The following is a 25,373-nucleotide window of genomic DNA, read 5'->3' on the forward strand; positions in this document are numbered from 1 at the left end:
TCATAGAGATGTACAGCATGGAAACAGACACTTTGGTCCAAATCGTCCATGCCAACCAGATATCCCAACCCAATCTAGTTCCACCTACCAGCAACCAGCCCATACCCTCCAAACCTTTCCTATTCATATACTCATCTAGATCCTTTTAAATGTTGCAATTGTACTAGCATCCACCACTTCCTCTGGCAGCTTATTCCATACACATACCACCGTCTAAGTGAAAACGTTGCCCCTTAGGTCTCTTTTATATTTTTCCCCTCTCACCCTAAACCTATGCCCTCTCATTCTGGACTCCACCACCACAGGAAAGAGACTTTGTCTATTTATCCTATCCATGCCTCTCATGACTTTATAAACCTCTATAAAGTCACCCCTCAGCCTCCGACACTCCAGGGAAAACAGCCCCAACCTATTCAATCTCTTCCTAAAGCTCAAATCCTCCAAACCTGGCAACATCCTTGTAAATCTTTTCACAACATCTTTCCGATAGGAAGGAGACCAGAAATGCACGCAATATTCCAACAATGGCCTAACCAATGTCCTGTACAGCCGCAACATGACCTCCCAACTCCTGTACTCCATACCCTGACCAAAAAAGGAAAGCACATCAAACGTCTTCTTCACTATCCTATCTACCTGCAACTCTACTTTTCAGGGGCTATGAAGCTGCTCTCCAAGGTCTCTTTGTTCAGCTACACTCCCTAGGATATAACCATAAAGTGTATAAGTCCTGCTAAGATTTGCTTTCCCAAAATGCAGCACCACGCATTTATCTAAATTAAACTCCATCTGCCACTTGTCAGCCCGTTGGCCCATCTGAACAAGATCCTGTTGTAATCTAAGGCAACTCTCTTCACTGTCCACTACACCTCCAATTTTGGTGTCATCTGCAAACTTACTAACTGTACCTCTTATGCACAGTATCCAAATCATTTATATAAATGACGAAAAGTAGTGGACCCAGCACCAATCCTTGTGGCACTCCACTGGTCACAGGCCTCCAGTCTGAAAACAACCCTCATTGTGGTCAGAAAATATACAGATTAATCTATTTCTGAGAATAGCATAGATATATATGATTGTCTAGTTAATATTTGTACTTTAGGAAAAAGCAAGAGACATGGACCGTCTAGAAAGACAATTGTCTGCACAGTTTGATTGCTACTCTACTTGATGGAAATCTCCCAGAATGTACATTCACATTATTCATTATTCACATTCAGAGATCCATGGATTCAGCCATTCTATTCAATTCTAACATATAATGTATTTGCCAACCTATCATCTAATATAAACGATTCTAAAGGAGGGGAAATGTTTCTTTAAATAGAAGCTACTCAAAAGTTATGTGATGATGTTTCATGATGTAAGAAGCAAGTGACTGCTCAAGATTCAATTTCATGTTGCAGAATAGTTTAGGAAAAGTATTTTTGACTCTTTGATGTTTCAAGAGGAACAGTGGAGTTTCAAATGACTATTCATGCAAAATGTTTAGTTGCTTGTTCAGTGTTAACTGTGTTTAAGATTAAATAAACTTTGCATTCTAGACTAACCTTGTAATCTGACAGTTTGTCTTATTCTGAAGTCAAGAAAGTTGCAAGAGCAATGCAAGAGAATATATTTAGTTTATCTAAATATATTGCAGCTAAAGCTGGTGGAGAAATCCATATCATCAGGCGGGGTTAGAATTGATCTAGGAGAAAGTGAGGACTGCAGAATCTGGAGATCAGAGCTGAAAATGTGTTGCTGGAAAAGCGCAGCAGGTCAGACAGCATCCAAGGAGCAGGACAATCGACGTTTCGGACATGAGCCCTTCCTGAAGAATGATCTGACAATTTGGTTGCTTGTTCAGGGCAGCAAGACATTTATTTGGGAGGGAAATTGGTCAAGTTGGTGAGAGATGCACTGTACTGGTTGTGACCTTGAACAGGTACTGTCAAGGGAAGCACACAGGAGGAATGACAGAGGTATAATAAGTTCATTTGGCCCATTGGGTCTGCTCTGCCATTCGATCATGGCTGATATGCTTCTCATCCCCATTTTCCTGCCTTCTCTCCATGTCCCTTCCAATCATTACCACTTAAAAATCTGTCTAACTCCTCCTTAAATGTACTCACTGTCCCAGCATCCACTGCACTTTGGGGTAGTGAATTCCAAAGATTCACAACCTTTTGGGAGAAGTAGTTTCTCCTCAACTTTGTTTGAAATTTGCTACCCCTTATTCTAAGACAATGACCTCTTATCCTGCTATGCCCCACAAGAGGGAGCATTCACTCCACATCAATTTTATCCACACTTCTATCATCTTGAACACCTCAATTTGACCTCCTGTCATTCTTCCAAATTCCAAAGGGCGTAGGCCTAAACTGTTCAATCTCTCTTCATTCGACAAACTCCTCATCTCTGGCTTTTTAAGATCTGCCAGTTGGCCACAAGGTGGCCTTTTAGAAGGACTGAGGTTCAGTAAGAGATCAAGTACATTGGTAAGTGCATTTATTGGCTGATTGTTTTGACTATCAATTTTCCTGGCTTTTCAATCAGTTTAAATCCAGTAATGCACAGTCTAAGCAACTTGTTTAATTTAAACTAGAATTCAAACCCCACATTTAATCTAACCTTTTACAGTGAGTGCTTTCTTTAACCTCTGGACAAAAAAAAGGCATATAGCAGGTATAAAGGGAGCACATCAATGGAGGCCTTAGTGGCGTATTGAATATGTATGGGAACTTAAAGCCATTAGAAGAGCAAAAAGAGGGGCATGAAAAAGACTAAGGAGAATGCTAAAATATTCTATAAATGTATCAAGGGGAAGAGTATGGTTAATTAGGGACTAAGGGGGAATTTTGTGTGTGGAGCCAGAGGACCTTGGTAGAGTGTTGAATGGGTATTTCACATTGTCTTCTCTTGGAAGAAGGCAGATTCTTTTTAGGAGACTGATATGATCAATGATAAAGTATTGGCAGGCTTAAAAGTGGACACATCCTCAGGATTGGATAAATTGTATTGCAGGCTGCTCAAAGAGACAATGAAGGAAAACAACGGGACACTGACCCGTATTTTTAATTCCTATCTGACTACAAGGGAGGTGCCAGAGGACTGGAGGATAGCTGATGTGGTTCCACTCTTCAAGAAAGGTGACAGAGATTTCTCAGGGAATTACAATACACACTAGTGTCTCTCATCAGTGGTCGGAAAACTATTGAAGAAAGTTTTGAAGGGTATAATTAATCTCCATTTAGAGTCACAAGGTTTGATCAGGGATAGTCAGCATAGTTTTTTACAGAGAGAGGACATGCCTAACAAATTTGGCTAATAATTTGAACAGCAAGTATGTAGATGAGGGTAATGCAATTGAAGTCGCTTATGTGGATTTTATCCTGGTCTTTGAAAAAGTCTCACAAAGGAGATAAAAAGATGGGATCCAGGATAATTTGACAAGTTGAGTCCAAAGTTGGTTAATGACAGAAGGCTTTATGTATGGCTGAAGACCCATTTCCAGTAGCATGCCACAGAGATCAGTGGTGGGACCCTTATTGTTTGTGATATTCAAAAATGATAGAGATGACAATGCAAGAGAGAGTGATAAGTAAGGTTGCAGGTGATAAAGGTTGGATGGGTGGTTAATAGTGCAGAAGTTCTTGGATTACAGGAGGACCTAATGGATTGGTCAGATGGACATATCAGTGGCAGATGAAATTCAACCCTGATAATTGTGAGGTGATGCAGTTTTGGTAGAAGAAACAAGGAATACGGTAGGACACTAGAAAGCTCAAACTGAGGGATTTTGGGGTGCTTGTCTAAGATTTCCTGAAGATGGAACAGCAGGTTAATAGGGTTCTTAAGGCATACAAGATACTTGCCTTTATCAGTTGAGACATCGATCATAACAGCTGGGAAGTTATTTTGGAGCTGTACAAGACTTTGCTAGGCCATAGCTGGAATACCTTGTGCAGTTCTGGCCATTACACTATAGGAATCACTATATGTGATTGCACTGGATGAGGTGCAGAGGAGATTTGCATGGATATTGCCTGGGTTGGAGCATTGTAGCGATGAAGGATAGATAAGAACTGTTTTCTTTGGATCAGAAGAGGTTGAGGGGAAACCTGATAGAGGTGCATAAGATTGTAAGGGGCATCGACAGGTTGGATAGAAACCCTTAGTTGAAGAGTTATAACAAGGGGACACATTTTTAAGATGGAAGACATTAGCGGATTTTGAGAAGATTTGTAGCTCAGGTTGAGGTTCTGGATGTAGATTTGCTCATGAGCTGGAAGGTTCATTTCCAGACATTTCATCACGCTACTAGGTAACATCTTCAGTGGGCCTCCAGGCGAAGCACTGCTGATGATTCCTGCTTTCTATTTTTATATTTGAGTTTCTTTGGGTTGGGGATGTCACTTCTTGTGATTATGTTATTTCCTGTGATGGTGTCATTTCCTGTCTTTTTCTCAGGGGGTGGTAGATGGGGTCTCACTCGATGTGTTTGTTGATAGAGCAGCTAATGAACTTGAAAAACCCTATACAAACAACAAGCAAAACTAGTGTCATTTACAAAATACCATGCAAGAACTGTAACAAACACTACATTGGACAAGCAGGCAGAAAACTAGCCACCAGGATACATGAACATCAACTAGCCACAAAACGACATAACCCTCTCTCACCAGTATCCTTACATACAGATAAGAAAGGACTGGGACAACTCATCCATCCTAGGACAAGCCAAACAGAGACACGCACGAGAATTCCAAGGAGAATGCATTCCAATCGGAACTCTATCAACAAACACATCGAGTTAGACCCCATTTACCACCCCCTAAGAAAAAGAACAGGAAATGAATCTTCCAGCTCAGTGAGCAAACCTACATCCAGAATGGAAGACATGAGGTTTGGAGGGTATTTATGGAAGATGTTTTTCGATGTATGATTCTATGAATACGAGTTTGCGCCCTTATCTTATCCAATAGCCCAAAAGTTTCACCCTTCCCCTATTATATCAAATTCTCAAATTTAAGGAGTCAGTCCCAGCTGATTGGTAGCGCTATTGCTTCTAAATCAGCAGCTTGAAGATTCAGTTCATGCATCAGAGATTTCATAGCATAATCTGGACTGACAAATCAGTTTTGTATTGAGGGATTGCTATTGAAAAGTATAGTACTGGAAAAGCACAGCAGTACTGGTAGCATGAGGAGCAGAAGAGTTGATGTTTCGGGCATAAGTCCTTCATCAGGAGAGAAGGGCTTATGCCTGAAACGGCGACTCTCCTGCTCCTCGGATGCTGCCTGACCTGCTGTGCTTTTCCAGTGCCACACGTTTTGACTCTTATCTGCAGCATCTGCAGTCCTCATTTTCTACTATTATTGAGGGATTGCTGCATAGTCTCAGATTCCATGTTTCAGACAATATTTTAAACTGAGGCCATGTATGCCCTTTCAGATGGATGTAAATTATATCCTTCATGAATGCCCTATCTGATATTGATCCCCAAACAGCATTTAGAATTATGTAAATCATCTATATCCGCAAAATCACTTACGTGCGCCAAAAATTAAGTAACAATTAAAAAAATCAACATTTGCAAGCAAAAATCATGTATTATTAACCTACAATTAAGCAAGGTCCACACTCGTGAATTTCACCATTCATGGGGCTTCTCAAGAATGGAACCCTTGGGGCTACAGAGGAGTAATTAAATCATTGCTCACTTATTTGATTGTTATTTGTAGGACTTTGTGATGTGTAAGCTGCGTGTTGTGCTTTCTCCATTACAATAAAACTACCTTTAAAAGCAACTTACTGGTTGTAAAATGTATTGAATGCATGCGGCTGTGAAAGAAGTTCCATAATTGCAAGGTTTTTTTTTCTAATTCTTTCTCTTAATAGTCTTTATGTTACTGCTTTCATAAAGTTCGGTTAATAGAGAATCTGTAGCTATTCCTGTTGCTGCACAAACTCTTGCAAGCAAATGTCCATATTCTCATCCAACTTCACTGTCCACTGTGACTGAGCTAACTGATTTTAAGGTTCTAATCCATGTCCAAAGGCTTCCATGGTCTTCCTCAGCCTATTGGAAAATAATACTCCTCACTGTTTCTCAGTTGTGGAGGCAAATGGTATGTTTATCTAGAATTCACTTTCAAAGTAGTATTTTCTTGCTATTGTAGTCATCATATACACCTATCGATTCATTTTACCTTTTTTGTTATGCCTCACCGAAGTAGTGCAATGTGTTGAAAATCAAGCCTCACTATTCACAGAGTTGTTACAAAGTTAAAAAAAATTATAACAAGTACCCAAAAATGCCTCTGTTTACCTGTCTTTTAGACTCTGGTTGACAGCACAGATCAAAGTTTCTGAATGTAACAAAAATAACTATTTATCACAAATTGATTTCAACTATGGATCAACAGTTCTACACTGTAACTACTAGTTGAAACTATAACGCCCATTTTATAAATCCTCCCCAACCCACAGCCACATACAAGGGAAAAATAGTGATGAGTAGAAGGAAAGACTAGGAAGGCAACTCATTGGTCCCGATGCACAGCGTTCATTGAGATGGTCCTTTTGGTTGTCAGGATACGCTATTCCTTCATTCTTCCAGATTCCTTTATTTGCTGACAGGACGACAGGGTTGCTTGTTCACACTTACAAAGTCTCTGGTTTTCTGGTTAAGAGCCACAGCTTATAGCAACTGTTGAGGGAAAAATAAACTTGTTTTAATCTGGCTTGGTGTTTTTTACTGCAGAGAAAAAAGACAGCCCATACTCTTGTAGAGATTCAATTACTTCTGTCCCACGTTCATACCCCAAATCATCAGTGACCAGAGAGCTAATCACATTGTTGTTGGCAGGCATAAAGTCTTTGTCGTTGATCTGTGGACTAGTTACCATACAGTCATAGAGATGTACAGCACAGAAACAGAACCTTTGGTCTAGTCATCCATGCTGACCAGATATCCTAAATTAATCTAGTCCCATTTGCCAGCACTTGGCCCATATCCCTCTAAACCCTTCCTATACATTTACCCATCCAGTTGCCTTTTAAACATTCTAATTGTACAAGCCTCCACCACTTCCTCTGGCAGCTCATTCCATACACGCACCATCCTCTGAGTGAGAAAGTTTCCCCTTAGGTCCCTTTTGAAACTTTCACCACACACCTTAAACCTATGCCCTGTAGTTCTGGCCTCCCCCACCCCAGGAAATAAACCTTGTCTAAATATCATATCAATGCCCCTCATGATTTTATAAGATCTATAAGGTCACCTCTAAGCCTCCAACTCTCCAGTGAAAACAGCCCCAGTCTGTTCAGCCTCTCCCTACACCAGTTATCAATCAGCTGTTTGTTGCTAGCCAAAGTTCCATTTATACACACACTTTGGCACTGGTTCAGCGGCAAATTTTACCGCTCCACCTCAGAGCTTGAAAACACAACAATGTAAACTGTACTTATGATGAGTGTCCGGTTGCTTACTTTTAAATAGTGCAACAATCCTTGGTTTTTAAAACACGTCTTTTCCTATTTTAGTTCACAATCAAAAATACATAAAAAAAACAATACAGCCTTTACATTTTAAATTCCTTTTTCCTGTTGCAAATATAAATTGGGTGGCTTTGAAAGGGGTACGTTTAACCCCAATTGGTGGTGTTGAAAATTACCCCGAAGTTTTTCTTTATATTATTGTACTTTTAGATTTTTTTTAACTAAAACGTAAACGATGTCTAGGTGAATGCAAGCCAACTGAAATTAATTGACATTTAAACTACTGCTGCCTTATTCTTATGTTTCATATTGTCATCAAAACTTTTTAATTGCTACAAAGTCTATACATCCCACTAGTCCCTTTTGCAATATTGTGCAAGACTGCTGCCATAAATAAATATCTATTCTTATTTAGAAATTTTCTTGCATCTCTACAGTAGACTGAGTCCCTAGTTATGATAGGAGTACAATTCGCTGTTTTACTTTGTTCTACACAGCATCTTAGTTTGTGATTGATCCTGTGATGATATGGAAAAGGTGTCTTTGATTTGTTTGGAAACGATGACCAGCAAAGTTGTAATTTTATTAAGTATGCTGTTCATGGATTTGACATTATTAACAGGCTGCAGATGCAAACCTTTAAATTGCATCTTCTCTGAAGCATCTGGGTTGTGAGTCTGCGGAAAAGGGAAAATACAGATAAATTTAGCCATCTTGATGATCCAACAGTTCTGTACCCTATAATATTTCCCTTCTGACAGCCTCTTATTTTAAACAAAGCAAATGTCATCATGGATTTACTTGATTTTTAACAGCCTTGTAATACATTTTTTAAAAATCTTGCTTACCTTATTGCTTTCAAATAACTTTAAAATAATATTGACATTAGGTTTGCAAACTCTTTTTCTTTCTCTGCATATCCACTGCCAAAGCCATTCTGCAAGTTCCAACCCAGAGGAATGAGAGACTATAGGTTCAAATTGTGACTTAACCAGCCTGTAAATTAACCAGAATCTTTCGTATCACTTTGAAGTAATATAAAATTCTGCATTTCTCGGTTAATGGGGGAGGCGATGGCCTAGAGGTATTATTGCTGAGACTCAGGCAATGTTCTGGGGACACGGGTTTGAATCCCATCGTGGCAGATGGTGGAATTTGAATTCAACTTAAAAAATCTGGAATGAAGAGTCTAATGATGACCATGAATCCATTGTCCATTATTGGAAAACCGCATCTGGTTCCCTAATGTCGGAGTGAAATTGTTATCCTTACCTGATGTGGCCTACATGTGACTCCAGATTGTCAGGGTCGTTAGGGACAGGCAATAAGTGCTGACCTGACATCATCATTCCATGAATGAATAAAAAGAAGTGCTGAAGACCAGCCCTGGTATTATTATAGTGAATGGTTTGAATTCATCGTATTTGGTTCAATGGAACTCTGCAAGAATGTTAACAAAAGTCTGAAATTTGGTTTGAATTGATCCAAAGGTTGGGAACAACAGAGATGTGAGTGTTTTAACTTTGTCCTCCCAAAAGCTTTACAGTCTCAGTAATGTTGTAGGTGTAGTGATATTAGATTTGATTTTCAAAACTTTTGAAGTAGAACTTTTTAGTGTATAAACAAAACTACCATGTCTTCAGTTACTCTTTTGTTATTTATTTTGGCCCAGTTACCAGGCCCCTCTATAAACCAACATCAGATTCTTTGCAGTACTCTTCATCTTGAATACAATAGTTGGCATAACCATATTTAAATTAAAAATAACCTGAGCTGATTTAAATTTGTTCAGAACATAACTCATTCATTTTTATTAAAACATTCCAATAAGTTAGATTCCCTCAAGAATAATTAACCTTTACAATTTCAACAAATCATATTTACCTAAGACATTCAAAAACTAGAGTTTCATCAAATCAACTAGGTCTACCATACTAACTGCAGAAGTTGATAATATTAGCTTTGTTGACAACAACTTTTCTGTGAAGGGTTTTATTAGCTTTTGACAGGAACTGCCAAGGGCATTTTTATTTAATCAAAAATGAACGATGTTTAATATTCTTCAGTTGATTGAATGCAGCTGTTATTCTAGAACATATCCTGAATCTATTAACCTGAAGCTTATAGCATCTATTAGAAAATCTAAGCAATTAATGCACTGTAATGGTATTCACATAGAATCCAAAAGTGCAAACAAATAGAGAAATGTTCATTGACTGTAACATTCCAGCAAGGAGGTGATTGATTGCATTTTCACTGTTGCATCTTTTCTATAATACTTTATTTTCAGTTTCATGAGTAACACTATAATCCCAAAGCAATTCATTTGCATCGTAAAAAATGGAAACTACAAAGTTTAAGAAAAAGATGCAATCTAAGCTTTTTGTTTGTTGAGAAATCATAAATACAAACTCTTGTTGCCAACAATACACAACTGTGACTGTCCTCCTCAGTATTCTTGCACCTTTCTCTATTATCCAGCTAAGTGGGACTTTTCTTACTTCATTCCAGTCTTGCCTATCCAATCATAGTTGGATATTTAATGTGGCTGCTATTTCAACCTCTATATGGTTGCATCTGGAGCCACTCATAAACTATCCTAGTTGTCTCTGCCTTTTCATCTAATAGCAAGATTTGGAAACATCACCGAAAACTGAGGTCAATTTCCATATGGCATCCACCCCTTCAGTCTGTGTCAAGCCTTCCACTGCTCCTGAACAATTAAGCTAGATGTTTGAGATATAACTTTCTCCAACTCACGTTTGAGCAGACCTAAACCAATCACCTTTAGCCTTTGCCAATGACTTCATCCCTCCTATATTACAAGCTAAACCAGATTGTTTAAAGTTTTGTCATCTTGTTCAGGCCCAACAGTTGTACAGCACATGTATACATTCAAAGTTTGTGAGAAGATTTGTAGCTTGGGTGCTCATTGTTGTGGTTCTGTTCGCTGAGCTGGGAATTTGTGTTGCAGATGTTTCGTCCCCTGTCTAGGTGACATCCTTAGTGCTTGGGACCCTCCTGTGAAGCGCTTCTGTGATGTTTCCTCCAGCATTTATAGTGATTTGTATCTGCCGCTTCCGGTTGTCAGTTCCAGCTGTCCGTTGCAGTTGTCTGTATATTGGGTTCAGGTCGATGTGCTTATTGAATCTGTGGATGAGTGCCATGCCTCCAGGAATTCCCTGGCTGTTCTCTGTTTGGCTTGTCCTATAATAGTAGTGTTGTCCCAGTCGAACTCATGTTGCTTGTCACGAAATGACACGACCAGCTATCCTTAGTAGCCCACACACGCAGATGACAAGCAACATGAGTTCGACTGAGACAACATTACTATTATTGGACAAGCCAAACAGAGAACATCCAGGGAATTCCTAGAGGCATGGTACTCATCCACAGATTTAATCAATAAGCACATCGACCTGGACCCAAAATACCGGCCACTGCAGCGGACAGCTGGAACTGACAACTGGAAGTGGCAGATACAAATCACTATAAATATCGGAGGAAACATCACAGAAGCACTTCACAGGAGGCTCCCAAGTACTGAGGATATCACTTAGACAGAGGACGAAACGTCTGCAACACAAATTCCCAGCTCGGCGAACAGAACCACAACAACGTGTATACATTTTAGAGTCAAAATGGCAATGCCAACTTAGTGCCAATTTGTTAATTTTCTATAAGTAAAAGGAGGATCCTGCTTTTTATTAACAACATATTTTACATTATCAGAATGTCCCAAACTATTTCGCTGTAATTGAAGTACTCTCCAATGCAGCAGCCAATTGCTCTCGGCAAGATCCTAGAAACAATATAAATAACTGGAGAAATTATTTTTGAATGTTGAAGAAAAGTATTGACTAGAACATGGGGCGAGTGATCCAGACTTTTTTCTTGGAAAATATGATTAGTTTGTTTAAGTGCACAGGCCCTTCACATTTTGTTTTTTAACTAACTGGGGATGACCTCTGCACAGTCCATGTTACCATGCAGCAGTATTATTTACAAGGAATATTGGTGATGGAATCATTTATCTCCATCAGCATGCAGACGTTCAATGTCTCATCTGAAAGATGGCACTTGTGCACCACACTCACATGACAGCAAGGATGAAATGTTGAAGCGTGAAGCTGAAGTTTACTATGTTCTGAGTATTGCCACTGAACCAAAGCTGACAGCTAATACAGTCTGTTCTTTGAATTAAAAGAACAATTGAAATTTTGTGACAGCTAAAGGGGTGTATTATTCAATCCTTAGCTAAATAATAAAGAATTATAATAGTTAAAGCATTGCTTTTTATGCCATTTATGGGACCTAATCATAATGTTAAGTTTTTAAATTTTATTAGATTTTCTTCTTTACTTGCCTCTAATTCAAAATTAAATCTCTTAACAATGAGGCAAATATTCCATTGACCTCTCCGTCATCAGTACCATCTAAAATTAAACGTGAACTTGTGGTGCTGAAGTATCTTTTCAAAAACGAGTAAGAAAATCAAACTTCAAAATCAAAGGTAAAACAAAACTGTGATTATATAATTCCTAGGCTAGAAGTGGGGAGGAAGAAAAGTTTCAGAACATGCAGATTTTTGATGGGCTATGTTTGGAGATTGTTTTTGTGAAATCACAGATGTACATTTTTGCATTCTGCATTTTTTTAAAAATTGAGAAACAAAGAGGAACCTGTAGTGCAAGACACATGAATGTTAGTTAACAACAGTAGAAGAGAGAGCCAACTAGATCACTATATCCTGGTTCATGTCTAGGCAGTTGATTGAACCATTTAAGTGTCTAACTAAGTGCCACTTCCTGCCTCATGGACATTTTGCCCACATTACACCTCTATTTGAGGAGACCATCATGTAAATCTTGTCAGCCTGTTAACAGGAATTTAATTTCTATGTCTGTCATTTTCCAGATCCTTTACTTCTAGTTGCAGGTGCAAAGTGTCCCCTTTTTCTATGCAGACTTGCAGTTGAACATAGCTTATACTGAGACATCCAGGACAGGAGACCAGAGTTAAAATCCCACCTGTTCCAGAGATGTGTAATAACTTTGAACAGTTGATTGGAAAGTTAAACATCAAGGTATCTGTCAGAGTTTGGGAAGTATGCAGTACTGTAATAAGGGTTAGGTTAGCACTGTGCCTCAAATAATTGAATAGAACCAAACACAGGGACTATGGAATGCACTTAAGTAAGTAAAAGACCCCCTCTAAGACTGCAAATTGCTACTTCTTTTTCACAGCATTCAAAGATTGGATTTGAGCCAAACCATTACTCCAGGATTAACTTCAAAACTGCACTTGAACGCATGGAATCTACTCAAATTTTTGAGAATTTTTATGGTCTTGCTTGACCACAAGAATTTTTAAGTTGTGTTAAGTTAACTAGATTTGGAAACTGGGGAACAGTGACAGAGTATGATGAAAAATGTAGCAAGTACTTTTATTGCCTTATTCCTGCTGTTGCTCCACCAGTTGCCATTTGAGATAGGTAACCCAGATACCTCCTGGAAATAGGTAGGCGTCTTATTAATCTATGTATTCAGGATCCTCTGACATCTCTGAGTCCAGTGCAGTTTTAAAGTGTCAGTGGATGCAGTATGTGTCACACTTGCTGATAGTGTTTAGCCTCTTTAAAGAACCAATAGTTATTTCAAAAGACCTAAAATAAGAATGCTTCTATTGGCTCCATAAAGATCAAATCCCTGGTCCTAATGCCTAACCTTTCATGGTTGAATCTATTTTAGTGTCTTCAAATTGGGAAGCTACCTATCAGTACCTATTTAATGCAAGCATCTCGCTGCTTAAATCAGTAAAATGGAGTGGGTCTCTTACCAAGGCCACTAGACAGGAGGCACACTACCTTCCTGGTCTATATGTAAATTGGAAGAAAGTTCTCTGTTGAAGTTGGGTTACTGCAGTTTTCAATGTCTGATCTAATAATGAGCTGAAAATGTGTTGCTGGAAAAGCGCAGCAGGTCAGGCAGCATCCAAGTAGCAGGAGAGTCGACGTTTCAGGTATGAGCCCTTCTTCAGGATTTATACAACTGGGTGCAAGGGTACCTACTAATTCTGTTGACGAGTCAGGATTAATGCACCTTTTGATCCTGTATGTAATATATGTTTATATAGAATGTGTTGCAATAAATTATTTTATTAGTATTGTTAATTGAAGGGCTCAGTCGAGAAATAATCTCTCTTTGCCACTTCCACAACTTTGCAACAATGGCATTGATCTGCACTTCTTTTGAGAAACAATACGTTAATGTTACTGAATTTATGATGCTTGGTTCTTGTCATAGGTTGTTTCCCAGCGACTGTTTAGTAACCTCATCAATCTTTAGATATATTTTAATCAACCTATGTAGAGATGTGTTGACTCACCTCTGAAGCAGGTGGGACTTGAACCCAGGCCTCCTGTTTCAGAGGTAGGGACATTACCATTGCACACAAAGCCTGCTCATCAATCTCTACACTGGAAACTTGTGAACTGAACCACTAGACTAGTTGATAGCGAACTTGATTCCAATCTAACCACCTTTAGTTTATCAACCTAAGGGTCAGAATGCTATATTCCGATGTTTGTTGCTAGCTTATCCAGGATCATAGGAAGAAGTGCCAATATGCAGTATTGTGAAAGTTGAAACAAAACTTGTAAGGAGATCTCAGCTATCTGTAAGAAAAATAGGGTGATTATAGTAGGGGATTTTATCTTTCCAAACATAGTGTTAAGGGTTGAGATGGAGAGGAATTTAAGTGTGTACAGGAACAATTTTCTGATTCAATATGTGGATGTACCTACCAGAGAAGGTGCAAAGCTTGACTTACACTTGGGAAATAAGGCAGGGCAGGTGACTGAGATGTCAGTGGGGGAGCATTTTGGGGCCAGCGACCATAATTCTATTAGATTTAAAATAATGATGGAAAAGGATAGACCAGATCTAAAAGTTGAAGTTCTAAATTGGAGAATGGCCAATTTTGACAGTATTAGCCAGAACTTTCGAAAGCTGATTGGGGGCAGATGTTCACAGGTAAAGGGATGGCTGGAAAATGGGAAGCCTTCAGTAATGAGATAACGAGAATCCAGAGAAAATATATTCCTGTTAGGGTGAAAGGAAAGGCTGGTAGGTATAGGGAATGCTGCTTGACTAAAGAAGTTGAGGGTTTGGTTAAGAAAAAGAAGGAAGCATATGTAAGGTATAGACAGGATAGATCGAGTGAATCCTTAGAAAAGTATAAAGGAAATAGGAGTATATTAAAAGGGTAATTGGGGGGGCAAAAAGGGGACATGAGATAACTTTGGAAAATAGAATTAAGGAGAATCCAAAGGGTTTTTACAAATATATTAAGGACAAAATGGTAACTAGGGAGAGAATAGGGCCCCTCAAAGATCAGCAAGGTGGCCTTTGTGTGGAGCTGCAGAAAATAGGGGAGATACTAAATAAGTATTTTGTATCAGTATTTACTGTGGAAAAGGATATAGAAGATATAGACTGTAGGGAAATAGATGGTGACATCTTGCAAAATGTCTGGATTACAGAGGAGAATGTGTTGGATGTTTTGAAATGCATAAAAATGGATAAGTCCCCAGGACCTGATTAGGTGTACCCTAAAATGTTGTGGGAAGCTAGAGAAGTGATTGCTGTGCCTCTTGCTGAGATATTTGTATCATCGATAGTCACAGGTGAGGTGCTAGAAGACTGGAGTTTGGCTAACCTAGTGCCGCTGTTTAAGAAGGGTGGTAAGGACCAGCCAGGGAACTATAGACCAGTGAGCCTGACATCAGTGGTGGGCAAGTTGTTGGAGGAATCCTGAATGACAAGGTGTACATGTATTTGGAAAGGCAAGGACTGATTAAGGATAGTCAACATGACTTTGTGCATGGGAAATCATGTCTCACAAACTTGATTGAGGTTTTTGAGAAAGTAACAAAGACGATTGATGAGGGGAGAGTGGTGGATGTGATCTGTATGGACTTCAGTCAGGCGTTCGACAAAGTTCCCCATGGGAGATTGATTAGCAAGGTTAGATCTCATGGAACACAAGGAGATCTAGCCATTTGGATACAGAATTGGCTCAAAGGTAGAAGACAGAGGATGGCAGTGGAGGGTTGTTTTTCAGACTGGATGCCTGTGACCAGTGGACTGTCACAAGGATCGGTGCTGGGTCCTCTACTTTTTGTTATTTACATAAATGATTTGGATGCGAGCATAAGAGGTACACTTAGTAAGTTTACAGATGACACTGAAATTGGAGGTGTAGTGGACAGCGAAGAGGGTTACCTCAGATTACAACAGGACCTTGACCAGATGGGCCAATGGGCTGAGAAGTGGCAGATGGAGTTTAATTCAGATAAATGCGAGGTGCTGCATTTAGGGAAAGCAAATCTTAGCAGGACTTATACACTTAATGGTAAGGTCCTAGGGAGTGTTGCTGAACAAAGAGACCTTGGAGTGCAGGTTCATAGTTCCTTGAAAGTGGAGTCGCAGGTAGATGAGATAACGAAGAAGGCATTTGGTATGCTTTCTTTTATTGGTCAGAGTATTGAGTATAGGAGTTGGGCGGTCACGTTGCAGCTGTACAGGACATTGGTTCAGCCATTGTTGGAATATTGTGTGCAATCCTGGTCTCCTTCCTATCGGAAAGATGTTGTGAAACTTGAAAGGATTCAGAAAAGATTTACAAAGATGTTGCTAGGGTTGGAGGATTTGAGCTATAGGGAGAGGCTGAACAGGCTAGGGCTGCTTTTCCTGGAGCGTCGTAGGCTGAGGGGTGACCATATGGAGGTTTACAAAATTATGAGGGGCATGGATAGGGTAAATAGACAAAGTCTTTTCCCTGGGGTCAGGGAGTCCAAAACTAGAGGTCATAGGATTAGAGTGAGAGGGGAAAGATATAAAAGAGACTTACGGGGCAACATTTTCACACAGAGGGTGGTACGTGTATGAAATGAGCTGCCAGAGGATGTGGTGGAGGCTGGTATAATTGGAACATTTAAGAGGCATTTGGATGGGTACATGAATAGGAAAGGTTTGGAGGGATATGGGCCGGGTGCTGGCAGATTGGTTTGGGATATCTGGTCGGCATGGACGGGTTGGACCGAAGGGTCTGTTTGCATGCTGTACATCTATGACTCTAACTGAAAGTGCTCAGTCATTTTACTGCAAGAAAATGCATAATAAATGAAGAATAGCATTCGGGTTTCCAGCATTTGTGTTAATTTCAAACTTTGTTTCTTGAACTTTTGAAGTATCACTTTCTCACATACCTGGAATATTAATGATCTTTCACTATATATTCACACTATTCTTGTTGGATATTAAGTAGCACTGAGCAAGAAAATTGCTATCTTTGTGGATTCACGAGTAGATCCTGACCTTGTGCAGCGGTGTAAAATGGGTGATAGAAGCTGTTATCCTGTTTAACACTTTCTTCATTTTCAATTCTATTGATACCCATCACAAGTCTGCACTGTGTATTCTCTTCACTGAAGTCTCGCCAAATCCCACACTGTTCCATTCCCTAAATCCTTTAATGTTCTCCTTTCTCGAGCAGATATCTAAATAGCTCGTTTGAACTCTGTATCAACAATAATTTGTGGAAGGCAGTTCCACCTTCTAACTTCTTCTATGTAAGCAAATTCTTTCTAACTCTTCCTTTTACATTATTTTTGAAATTATCTTAGGACAAAAAAATGAGAGGCCATAAATGTGTTGTCTGATTAAGATACATCCATCACTGTTTATCTTACAATAACACTTTGTAATTTGGTGTATCTCTATCACTCCTTTCTTAAACTTCTTACCATCAGTGGACAAAGGTGAATTAATTTCTAAATTCCCTCTTCATTTCTACAGTACTTAATTGCCAGTGACACCCTTAGCTGTCGGAACCACAACAATTATGTATGTGGGAATGGAGACTGTTCTGGGAGTTCAAGAAAGCCTCAAATCTAAACTTTGAAAGAACGTGCCTCACGAAAGAATATGCCTAAGACAATTTATTTAACACACAAATAGCTGATGTCTTGTAGAGTTAACATTATAATTTGACAAATGAAAACCGTGCAGTTGGACTTGTGCTTCTAAATATCTGCTGGGGTATTGCATCAATTATTAACAATATTGTTGATGAATTTGCAATAGGTTTCCACATTTGGTCTTTTTGCTTTTGATTTTAGTCTGACAATGGCTGTCTCTTAAGTTTCTTTATTGGTATTGGTGGAATTTTATTTTGCATTTGAATCTTCTTGTGAAGCTCCTAATTGGAAACTATATCTTTTGGTCTGCCAGCACTCATCCAAACGAACCTTTAAATAAGTAGCCTGCCTTTCCCAATTAGAGCAAATAACAATTTTTTATATGGCATCTTAAATAAGTCAAAAATTAGGCATCAAAGAAATGTAGAATAAGGAATGCTTGCCAAAAAGCTAGACTTTAAGGAGAGCAGCACACTAGAGGAGTTTACTGAAGATTTTCCAGATAACGATGCTTGGGCATCCTTAGACTTTTAAGCACAGACAAATGGACATGAGGCAGGCAGAGAGATCAAAGGACTATGGAGCTGGGTTGTTGGTTTTAAATGTTAGAAGAGGCCATGTGCTAGAGAAGGTTACAGAATTATGAAGGGATGAATAATGAAGAGGTTTAAATATGAGCATGAAAGTGTAAGATTTGAATTGCTTGGGAGGGGTGGGAAGGCAAAAATTCTAGATTGGCAGGAGATGATGGTAGTATGATATAGAGTCTCTAAGCATTTAGATCAGGTATTATTTAAAGTGAAGTCACAGATGTAATGAAAGGTGGGAGTTGTATGTGAATTTGGAGTCAAAGCCAAGTAAGATTGGGGTTGGAGTAGTTAGTCATAGGCATGAATGAGGGCGTGAAAGAATGTAAATACAGCTATATACTATCTATGAAAAAATTGGTGATTTAAAAACAGTCCACAGAAGGATCTTTCTCCATCGGTTAGGCCTGTCTCATGAGTCCCATGATTCATCCATAAAAGGATGCAGTCTTTACTAGGTTTGCCACTATGTTTGATGAACTTGCCAGATCCAGAAACTCATGAGTGTGAACACCTGCTCAAGCGTTTTTAAAAAAAACTTGAAAATGCTAAAACTTTGAAACTCAAACAGTAAAAGGCAAGAGGTGCCTCAGGTGACTTTCTGTGTGAAGTTTGCACATTCCCTGCATTGGTTTCTTCTGGGTGCTCCAGTTACCTCCCACAATTCAAAGATGTGCAGCTTAGGTGGTTTGGCTATGCTAAATTGCCTGTAGAGTCTGGGGATGTGCAGGCTAGGTGGATTAGCCATGGGAAATGCAGGGTTACAGGATACGGTAGGATGGTGGGTCTGGGTGGGATGTTCTTCGCAGGGTCAGTGTGCACTTGTTGGTCCAAATGGCCTACTTTCACAGTAGGGATTCTATGATTCTGTGAAATGCTGAACATATTCATTATTGTTGATGAAGGAAGACTGACAATTCAGTTTCAAATCTTTATTTAGAACTGAAAAAGAAATCATTTTAAAAATTGATTGCTAAGGTCAACGAAAGGGATTGGTGAAAGCAGGGAAAAGTGCACATAAACTAAAACAAGACAAGAACTATTAATGGAATCGTGAAAGTGCTCTACTTGCTAAAGCAAGTACCATTTTAATTAAATTGAGTATTACCAGTGGTCACTTTAATGTGGATTTTAAAGTATTCTTCATAGAAATTGTACTGATAAACATTTCAATCTTAATTTCAACTAAACTTTCCTCAATGCAAATGAAGGATTTCAGTTGTCATTTTTGTTGAAATGGGCACCCACGTTAACTGTATAAGTCAGCAGTAAATTAGCTTTTGCATATATCTATCTTTGTTGTTGTATGTATGTATTGATGGATGGAGTAAGTGAGGTCTGCAGATGCTGGCGATCAGAGCTGAAAATGTGTTGCTGGAAAAGCGCAGCAGGTCAGGCAGCATCCAAGGAACAGGAAATTCGACGTTTTGGGCATAAGCCATTCCTGATGCAGGGCTTATGCCCAAAATGTCGAATTTCCTGTTCCTTGGATGCTGCCTGACCTGCTGCGCTTTTCCAGCAACACATTTTCAGCTGATGGATGGCATGGTTACCGTCACTGCTGTCTTGCTAACCTAGTAACAATGGGCAACTCAGAGGGTGACTGAGAGATAATGTTAAAATCCATGATAACATGTCTTGTCATCTTGTTAAGTTGAGCAGTTGTTATGTTTGATCATCTTTGTGTCCACTGTATGCCTAATGCATCCTAAAATATGCTCCTGTTGATTGTATTGCCCGTGTCTTATCTGATTTCCCAATCATCAGTGCATCAAATCTGGCTTATTTTTGTGTTTCAGTGACTATTTCCACGAGCACATATTTTGATGGCTTACTGGTCACAGGCCTCTACACATCGACAAGCATCCAAACCTCACAAAGTGTCAGCGGACCTGGCTCGTTTGGCCTTGGTAAGTCTCATCGCCTTCTAAACTTCAATTATCTTTCATCAACCATCAAAATTAAACTTTTTATGAATAATTGAGGAAATTCAATGAAGTGGATACTGAATATTGGAAAATGGTTTATCTCCAAAGCTATCTTTATAATCCAACATCGTTCTTTCCCAACAAAAATAAACTACAAAGCATGGGGGAGAAATTGATAGTTGACCAGCAGATAGAAGGACTAAGCCATTAGATAGAATAGACTGCTTTACTGAAGTACACTTCCTCAGGCCATTATAGCAACCGCATGCACAATAGCAAGTTCCTTGTTGAGTACTTATTTTACTGAACATATGACAAATGTACACTGAAAGCAGACTAGTTCATATATAGAACTGAATATGACAACTTAAAGTAAACCAGTAGTGTCAGTTTCTTCTCAACACTGGTCAGTAGTTACAATAGCAAAAATTGGAAAGGTCATTTGAAGGCAAAGTTACATCTATTAGCTTACCCTGAGGTTTTTTTTGGAGAGTCTCGTCCGACTCTGCTGAGAGAAACAACAGATTCTAGTTTCTCAAAAATCAACCAGCCAGAGACATTGACCATGTTTGTTAAGCTATCTACATCGGCATTGTCCCTCTTTTAACTGTATGGTCCCACTTTTAACTGTATGCGTAAGTGTCAAGAGAGGGGGAGTTGTTGGTGGGTGGTGATTTTGAAGAAGCTACATTGAAGGGTGAATCACTCTGACCTGTTCTCACGTGTTTTTATCTATCCAAGATGATGTACTATGTTGGGAGACTACAAAAGGGAAAGTGGAAAAGTTAAACAAAGTCTTCCCTTTGGAACGATTACGTTATCTAATCTGTATATGATAGCTGAGAGGAATTTTGATATGTTGTTTTCTTTTTCAAAAAACAAGGGTGTAATAATTCAAGTCCTTTTTACATTTTGATGCTTGTTTTGAAAGTATTGTATTTAAATTGAAATTCTTGTTCTGTCTTTTACATCATGCTACCATCCCAAATAATGACGAAAAAGAAAATTTCCCTGTCATTATGGTGATGAAAGGTGCCTGTAAGCCGCATGCTTACTGAAAGCCATTACATTGTTCAGGAGGGCTGAGTTAGCGTTGTTTAAATCTTAATGTGGCAGACTATATGGGGGAGAGAGGGAAGGGCAACAATTCCAGTCATGACACAAGGAAATCTATTAAATGCATAGATCTTTGAAATAGAAAATTAGATTTATTGTCGCTGACTGCTTGGGGGCCAGTGAGAGTTCAAGGCAAAAGAAAAATTGCAAGGAGAAAATACAGGCTGCCTGCAATCCCCATTTGAAAGCCAGTGATTGTTAGCTTACAGTGCCTCATTTTCATAGTTAATATGTTTGAAAACACCTTGCCGCAGGGAGCAGAACTCTCATGTTGCGCACCTCATTCTCTCAGCTGCATGTTTACTAGCCCATGGGCTAGGGCAGCTATGAATGAATACATGAAGACAGCTAGTCGTGTAATTCCTTTGAAAGTAAGGTAGCTGGTTCATTAAAAAAATTAGCTTTGCAGATCATGTAAGTGTGACATTTGAAGTGATTTAGCATGTAATCTCTCTATGTGCTACAACAATGATGCAGGTTTATTATTCCTGCAGTGCATGAAAGCATCATAATTACCCTGGTTCTTTAATCTGTGACCTATGAAAATTCCTAGCTATTAACATATGTGGCACTCAACCTGCTTTTTGTGTTAGGTATTGTCAGACTCTTCAGGAAAGAAACAGTACAAATAGTCTGTAAAAAAAATCTATCCCATTTTGTGGATGATTGAATTTGGTTGTCTGATTTAGTATGTCAGTAATTATCTGCTAACTGTACATTCCAATCAATCTTTGGGTAAATGCACTTGGGAACCTCAATTCATTTCTGTACTAAAATCAATCAATCATAGCTAACAGGTCCCTTTTAATTAAAACATGCACTTCAAAGATGTTTATTTGGTTATCCAAATATCTGGACTGAACTGTGGTTGTTGATTCCAGTAAAGCTATAGGCATTCACAACTAATATTAGCCTTAGCTCAAAGTTCAATTGCAACATTTGTTTGATGTTACTAACACCACAGTGCAGAAATGATAGAAGTAAATGAATCTGTTACTTCTATTTAAAAAATGTAAATATATCCCAACCAAGTGATTGTCTAAATCTCTGGAGAAGGCCAGAGTTGATCAGCTGTAAAATGTCTGCAATTTAGTTTTGTTATTTGTGATTTGATTTTTTTTTAAAAAATGTGTTTGGTAAGCATAGGAAACAGTAACATCCAAACTGTATCAATATGCACATTGCCCATTTGATTCCCTGAACTTCCTAAATCTTGGAAATCAAAACATACAAAATGGCATTATGTACAACAAAAGTGATTCTTCCACAGTTTAATCCATAACATTTAACTTTCAAACTTGACTAGTTTAAGCTGCCAGCATTTTTGTTTTGGAGGTCTGCGCATTATCTGCAATTGTATTTGAAATGACATAGAGGTATTTGTTTGTCACTATAAGGGAAGGTACTGTGGTGTTTTGTATACTTAAAATTGGTTTAGTATACATGCCAACAACAATTTGTATTTATTTAGTTCCTTTAACATCGGAGAATATTCCAAGGTGCATCACAGGAGTGTAATCTGACTAAAAGTCCAGTTATAATGAATTATAGCATAATGTTAATAAAAATATTGTTGTACTCAGTCGGATATTGTAGGCTATTTATTTTGGATCAGAGTGTGCTAGGGAAGAACAAACATGTGAAGCTTTTTGCAGAAGTGACAAACTCAGAATTCAGTGGATGCAGAATTGCCTGGGATAGGTGCAAATTAATGCAAATATGTCTGCATGTGTATGCAATTAATTTAATTGTTTATAAAGCTAGTGCTGACATACACTTTATTCCAGTGAGAACATTATCTTGTATATACACTGGTGATAAAGCAATCTCCATCTGTTCCATGTTGGATTTGAGGCGACAGCTGATTTAGCCAGAAGCAACAACTAAGTACATGAACATGAATATAATTATTCCTGTATTATTCAAAAATAATTAATTATTCAAAGTCCACCACAAATTATTACATGGAAGAAAACAAGCTGAGTTCGAAGCTATATGACTGAAATAGACTATTGCCCTGTTTACTTAAATTGACCATTAGTATTCACAGTCAGTAAATAGAGTACATCCTTTATTTATACTGACAACAGCTACCAATATCCAGAACAAAAGTGGAGGAAATGTTGCAGGGGATGAGAAGTTACATCTTTGAAAGTATGAAACCCCTCTCAGCATTAATAGCCACTCTTCAATAGAAAGTAAACAATATCTATTTCATTCAATTAATTCCAAATTACACATTCTAAATAAGAACATTGCAGAAATTAATGAAATGTAATCAATTGTATATAGTGTCAATGATAAATTGCAGCAGGATAGATTTATAAGTTATGGTTGAACAAACCCATAATTGATAAAATTGAATTTGGACACTTACAGATGATTTGTGGAGAGAGTTTGGATACTGCATGTGTCTAAGCCATTTGTATAAATGATTTGGATGTGAACATAGGTGGTATGGTTAGTAAGTTTGCAGATGACACCAAAATTTGGTGTAGTGGACAGCGAAGAAGGTTACCTCAGAGTTCAATGGGAACTTTATCAGATGGGCCTGTGGGCCAAGGAGTGGCAGATGGAGTTTAACTTAGCTAAATGTGATGTGCTACATTTTGGGAAGGCCAATCAGAGCAGGACTTGTACACTTAATGGAAAACTCCTGGAGAGTGTTGCTGAACAAAGAGGCCTTGGAGTGCAGGTTCATAGTTCCTTGGAAGTGGAATACCAGATAGACAGGATAGTAAAGAAGATGTTTGGTATTCTTGCCTTTATTGGTTAGTGCATTGAATATAGAAGTTGGGAGGTCATGATACAGCTGTACAGGACTTTAGTTAGGCCACTTTAGGGAAACTGACATTCTGATCCCCCTGCTTATAGGAAGGATGTTGTGAAACTTGAAAGAGTTCAGAGAAAATTTGTCAGGATAGAGTGTTTGAGCGATACGAAAGGGCTGAGGCTACTTTACCTGGAGTGTCAGAGGCTACGGGTGACCTGATAGAGGTTTATAAATCATGAGAGGCATGGATAGGGTAAATAGCCAATGTCTTTTCCCTGGGGTGGGAGAGTCTGGAACTAGAGGGTGTAGGTTTAAGGTGAGAGGGGAAAAATTTAAAAGGGACCTAAGGAACAACTTTTTCACACACAGGGTGGTGTGTGTATGGAATGAGCTGCCAGAGGAAAGGTGGAGACTGGTACAATTACAACATTTTAAAAGGCATCTGGATGTGTATACGAACAGGAAGGGTTTAGAGAGATGTGGACCAAATGCTGGTAAATGGGACTAGATTAATTTGGGATATCTGGTTGGCATGGATGAGTTGGATAGAAGGGTCTGCTTCCATGCTGTACACCCCTATGACTCTATTACTCTATGTAGTGTATTAGCTGTTATTCATGCATGGCAATCAGATTATTTAAGTAAAATAACATTTTTGAATGTTTAATTCCTGTAGCACAAGATACACTGATTTGATTCAAGTCTGATGCAACTTTTCACTTAAATCAAAATCTGAAAATGAAAGTAGAAGGTTTTAAAACCCAGTTTGAAGAGTCTTGGTACAGTTGACCTTACACAGATGTATCTTCCCTATTTAACTCCATCCTTTATTATTCCTTTGGGTTTTTGATTTGTGTTGGAAATATTTGTCAAGATGGATGATAATGGGACATTTACAGATCGTTAATATATGAAGCATTGTCACTTTAAAACGTCGCTTGAAACCCTATTGGAGAATTTTACACCAAAGTATGTAAATAGAACACATTTTCTTCTTGCGAATTCTCCTTTTAAAAGCATTTCTCACTAGCCCCACACATTCTCAGTTTTAATTAATTATTTACTATTAACAACTTAGACACTGATAAAATAATTTTTGCAAGTACCAGACTTAAATATTGAAATTAACATGGCATTTAACAGTTGAAAACTTAATAATTGAGTTCTACTTATCAATTGTATTGGGGTTTTTTTTGTTTCAGTTTATCTTTTCAAAACATGATCACATTTCCAGTGGCTAGATTCTACAATTATGATGGCATAACTGTCAGCATTCAACATCCTTATCCCTCTCAAACTGATAGTAACATCTGGAGTCCACTATTGTCCAATTAAGCATTGAATCCAGAAGTTGCTGTCAGTGATTCAACAATGCCTCACTACGCAGACTTCAACAATTTTAATTCATGGAATTGACAAGAACTTGTCTTTTTCCTTTATTCTGGAAAATGTCACACACTGTTGAATAAGGAGTAACTGGACTTCAGACAGTGTTGAGT

The 25,373-nt window shown here is 38.5% G+C and overlaps 1 protein-coding gene across 1 annotated transcript in view; it reads left to right on the plus strand.

The window, feature by feature from the left end:
* reln (reelin) overlaps positions 1–25,373 on the plus strand; it is a 376,824-nt gene that overhangs the window by 11,739 nt on the left and 339,712 nt on the right. The window contains exon 2 of the mRNA XM_060843157.1: positions 19,857–19,967. Coding sequence (XP_060699140.1) covers positions 19,857–19,967 — 111 coding nt within the window. The remainder of the gene's footprint in view (positions 1–19,856; positions 19,968–25,373) is intronic.

This window comes from Hemiscyllium ocellatum, chromosome 23 (genome assembly GCF_020745735.1).
Source record: "Hemiscyllium ocellatum isolate sHemOce1 chromosome 23, sHemOce1.pat.X.cur, whole genome shotgun sequence".
NCBI lineage: Eukaryota > Metazoa > Chordata > Chondrichthyes > Orectolobiformes > Hemiscylliidae > Hemiscyllium > Hemiscyllium ocellatum.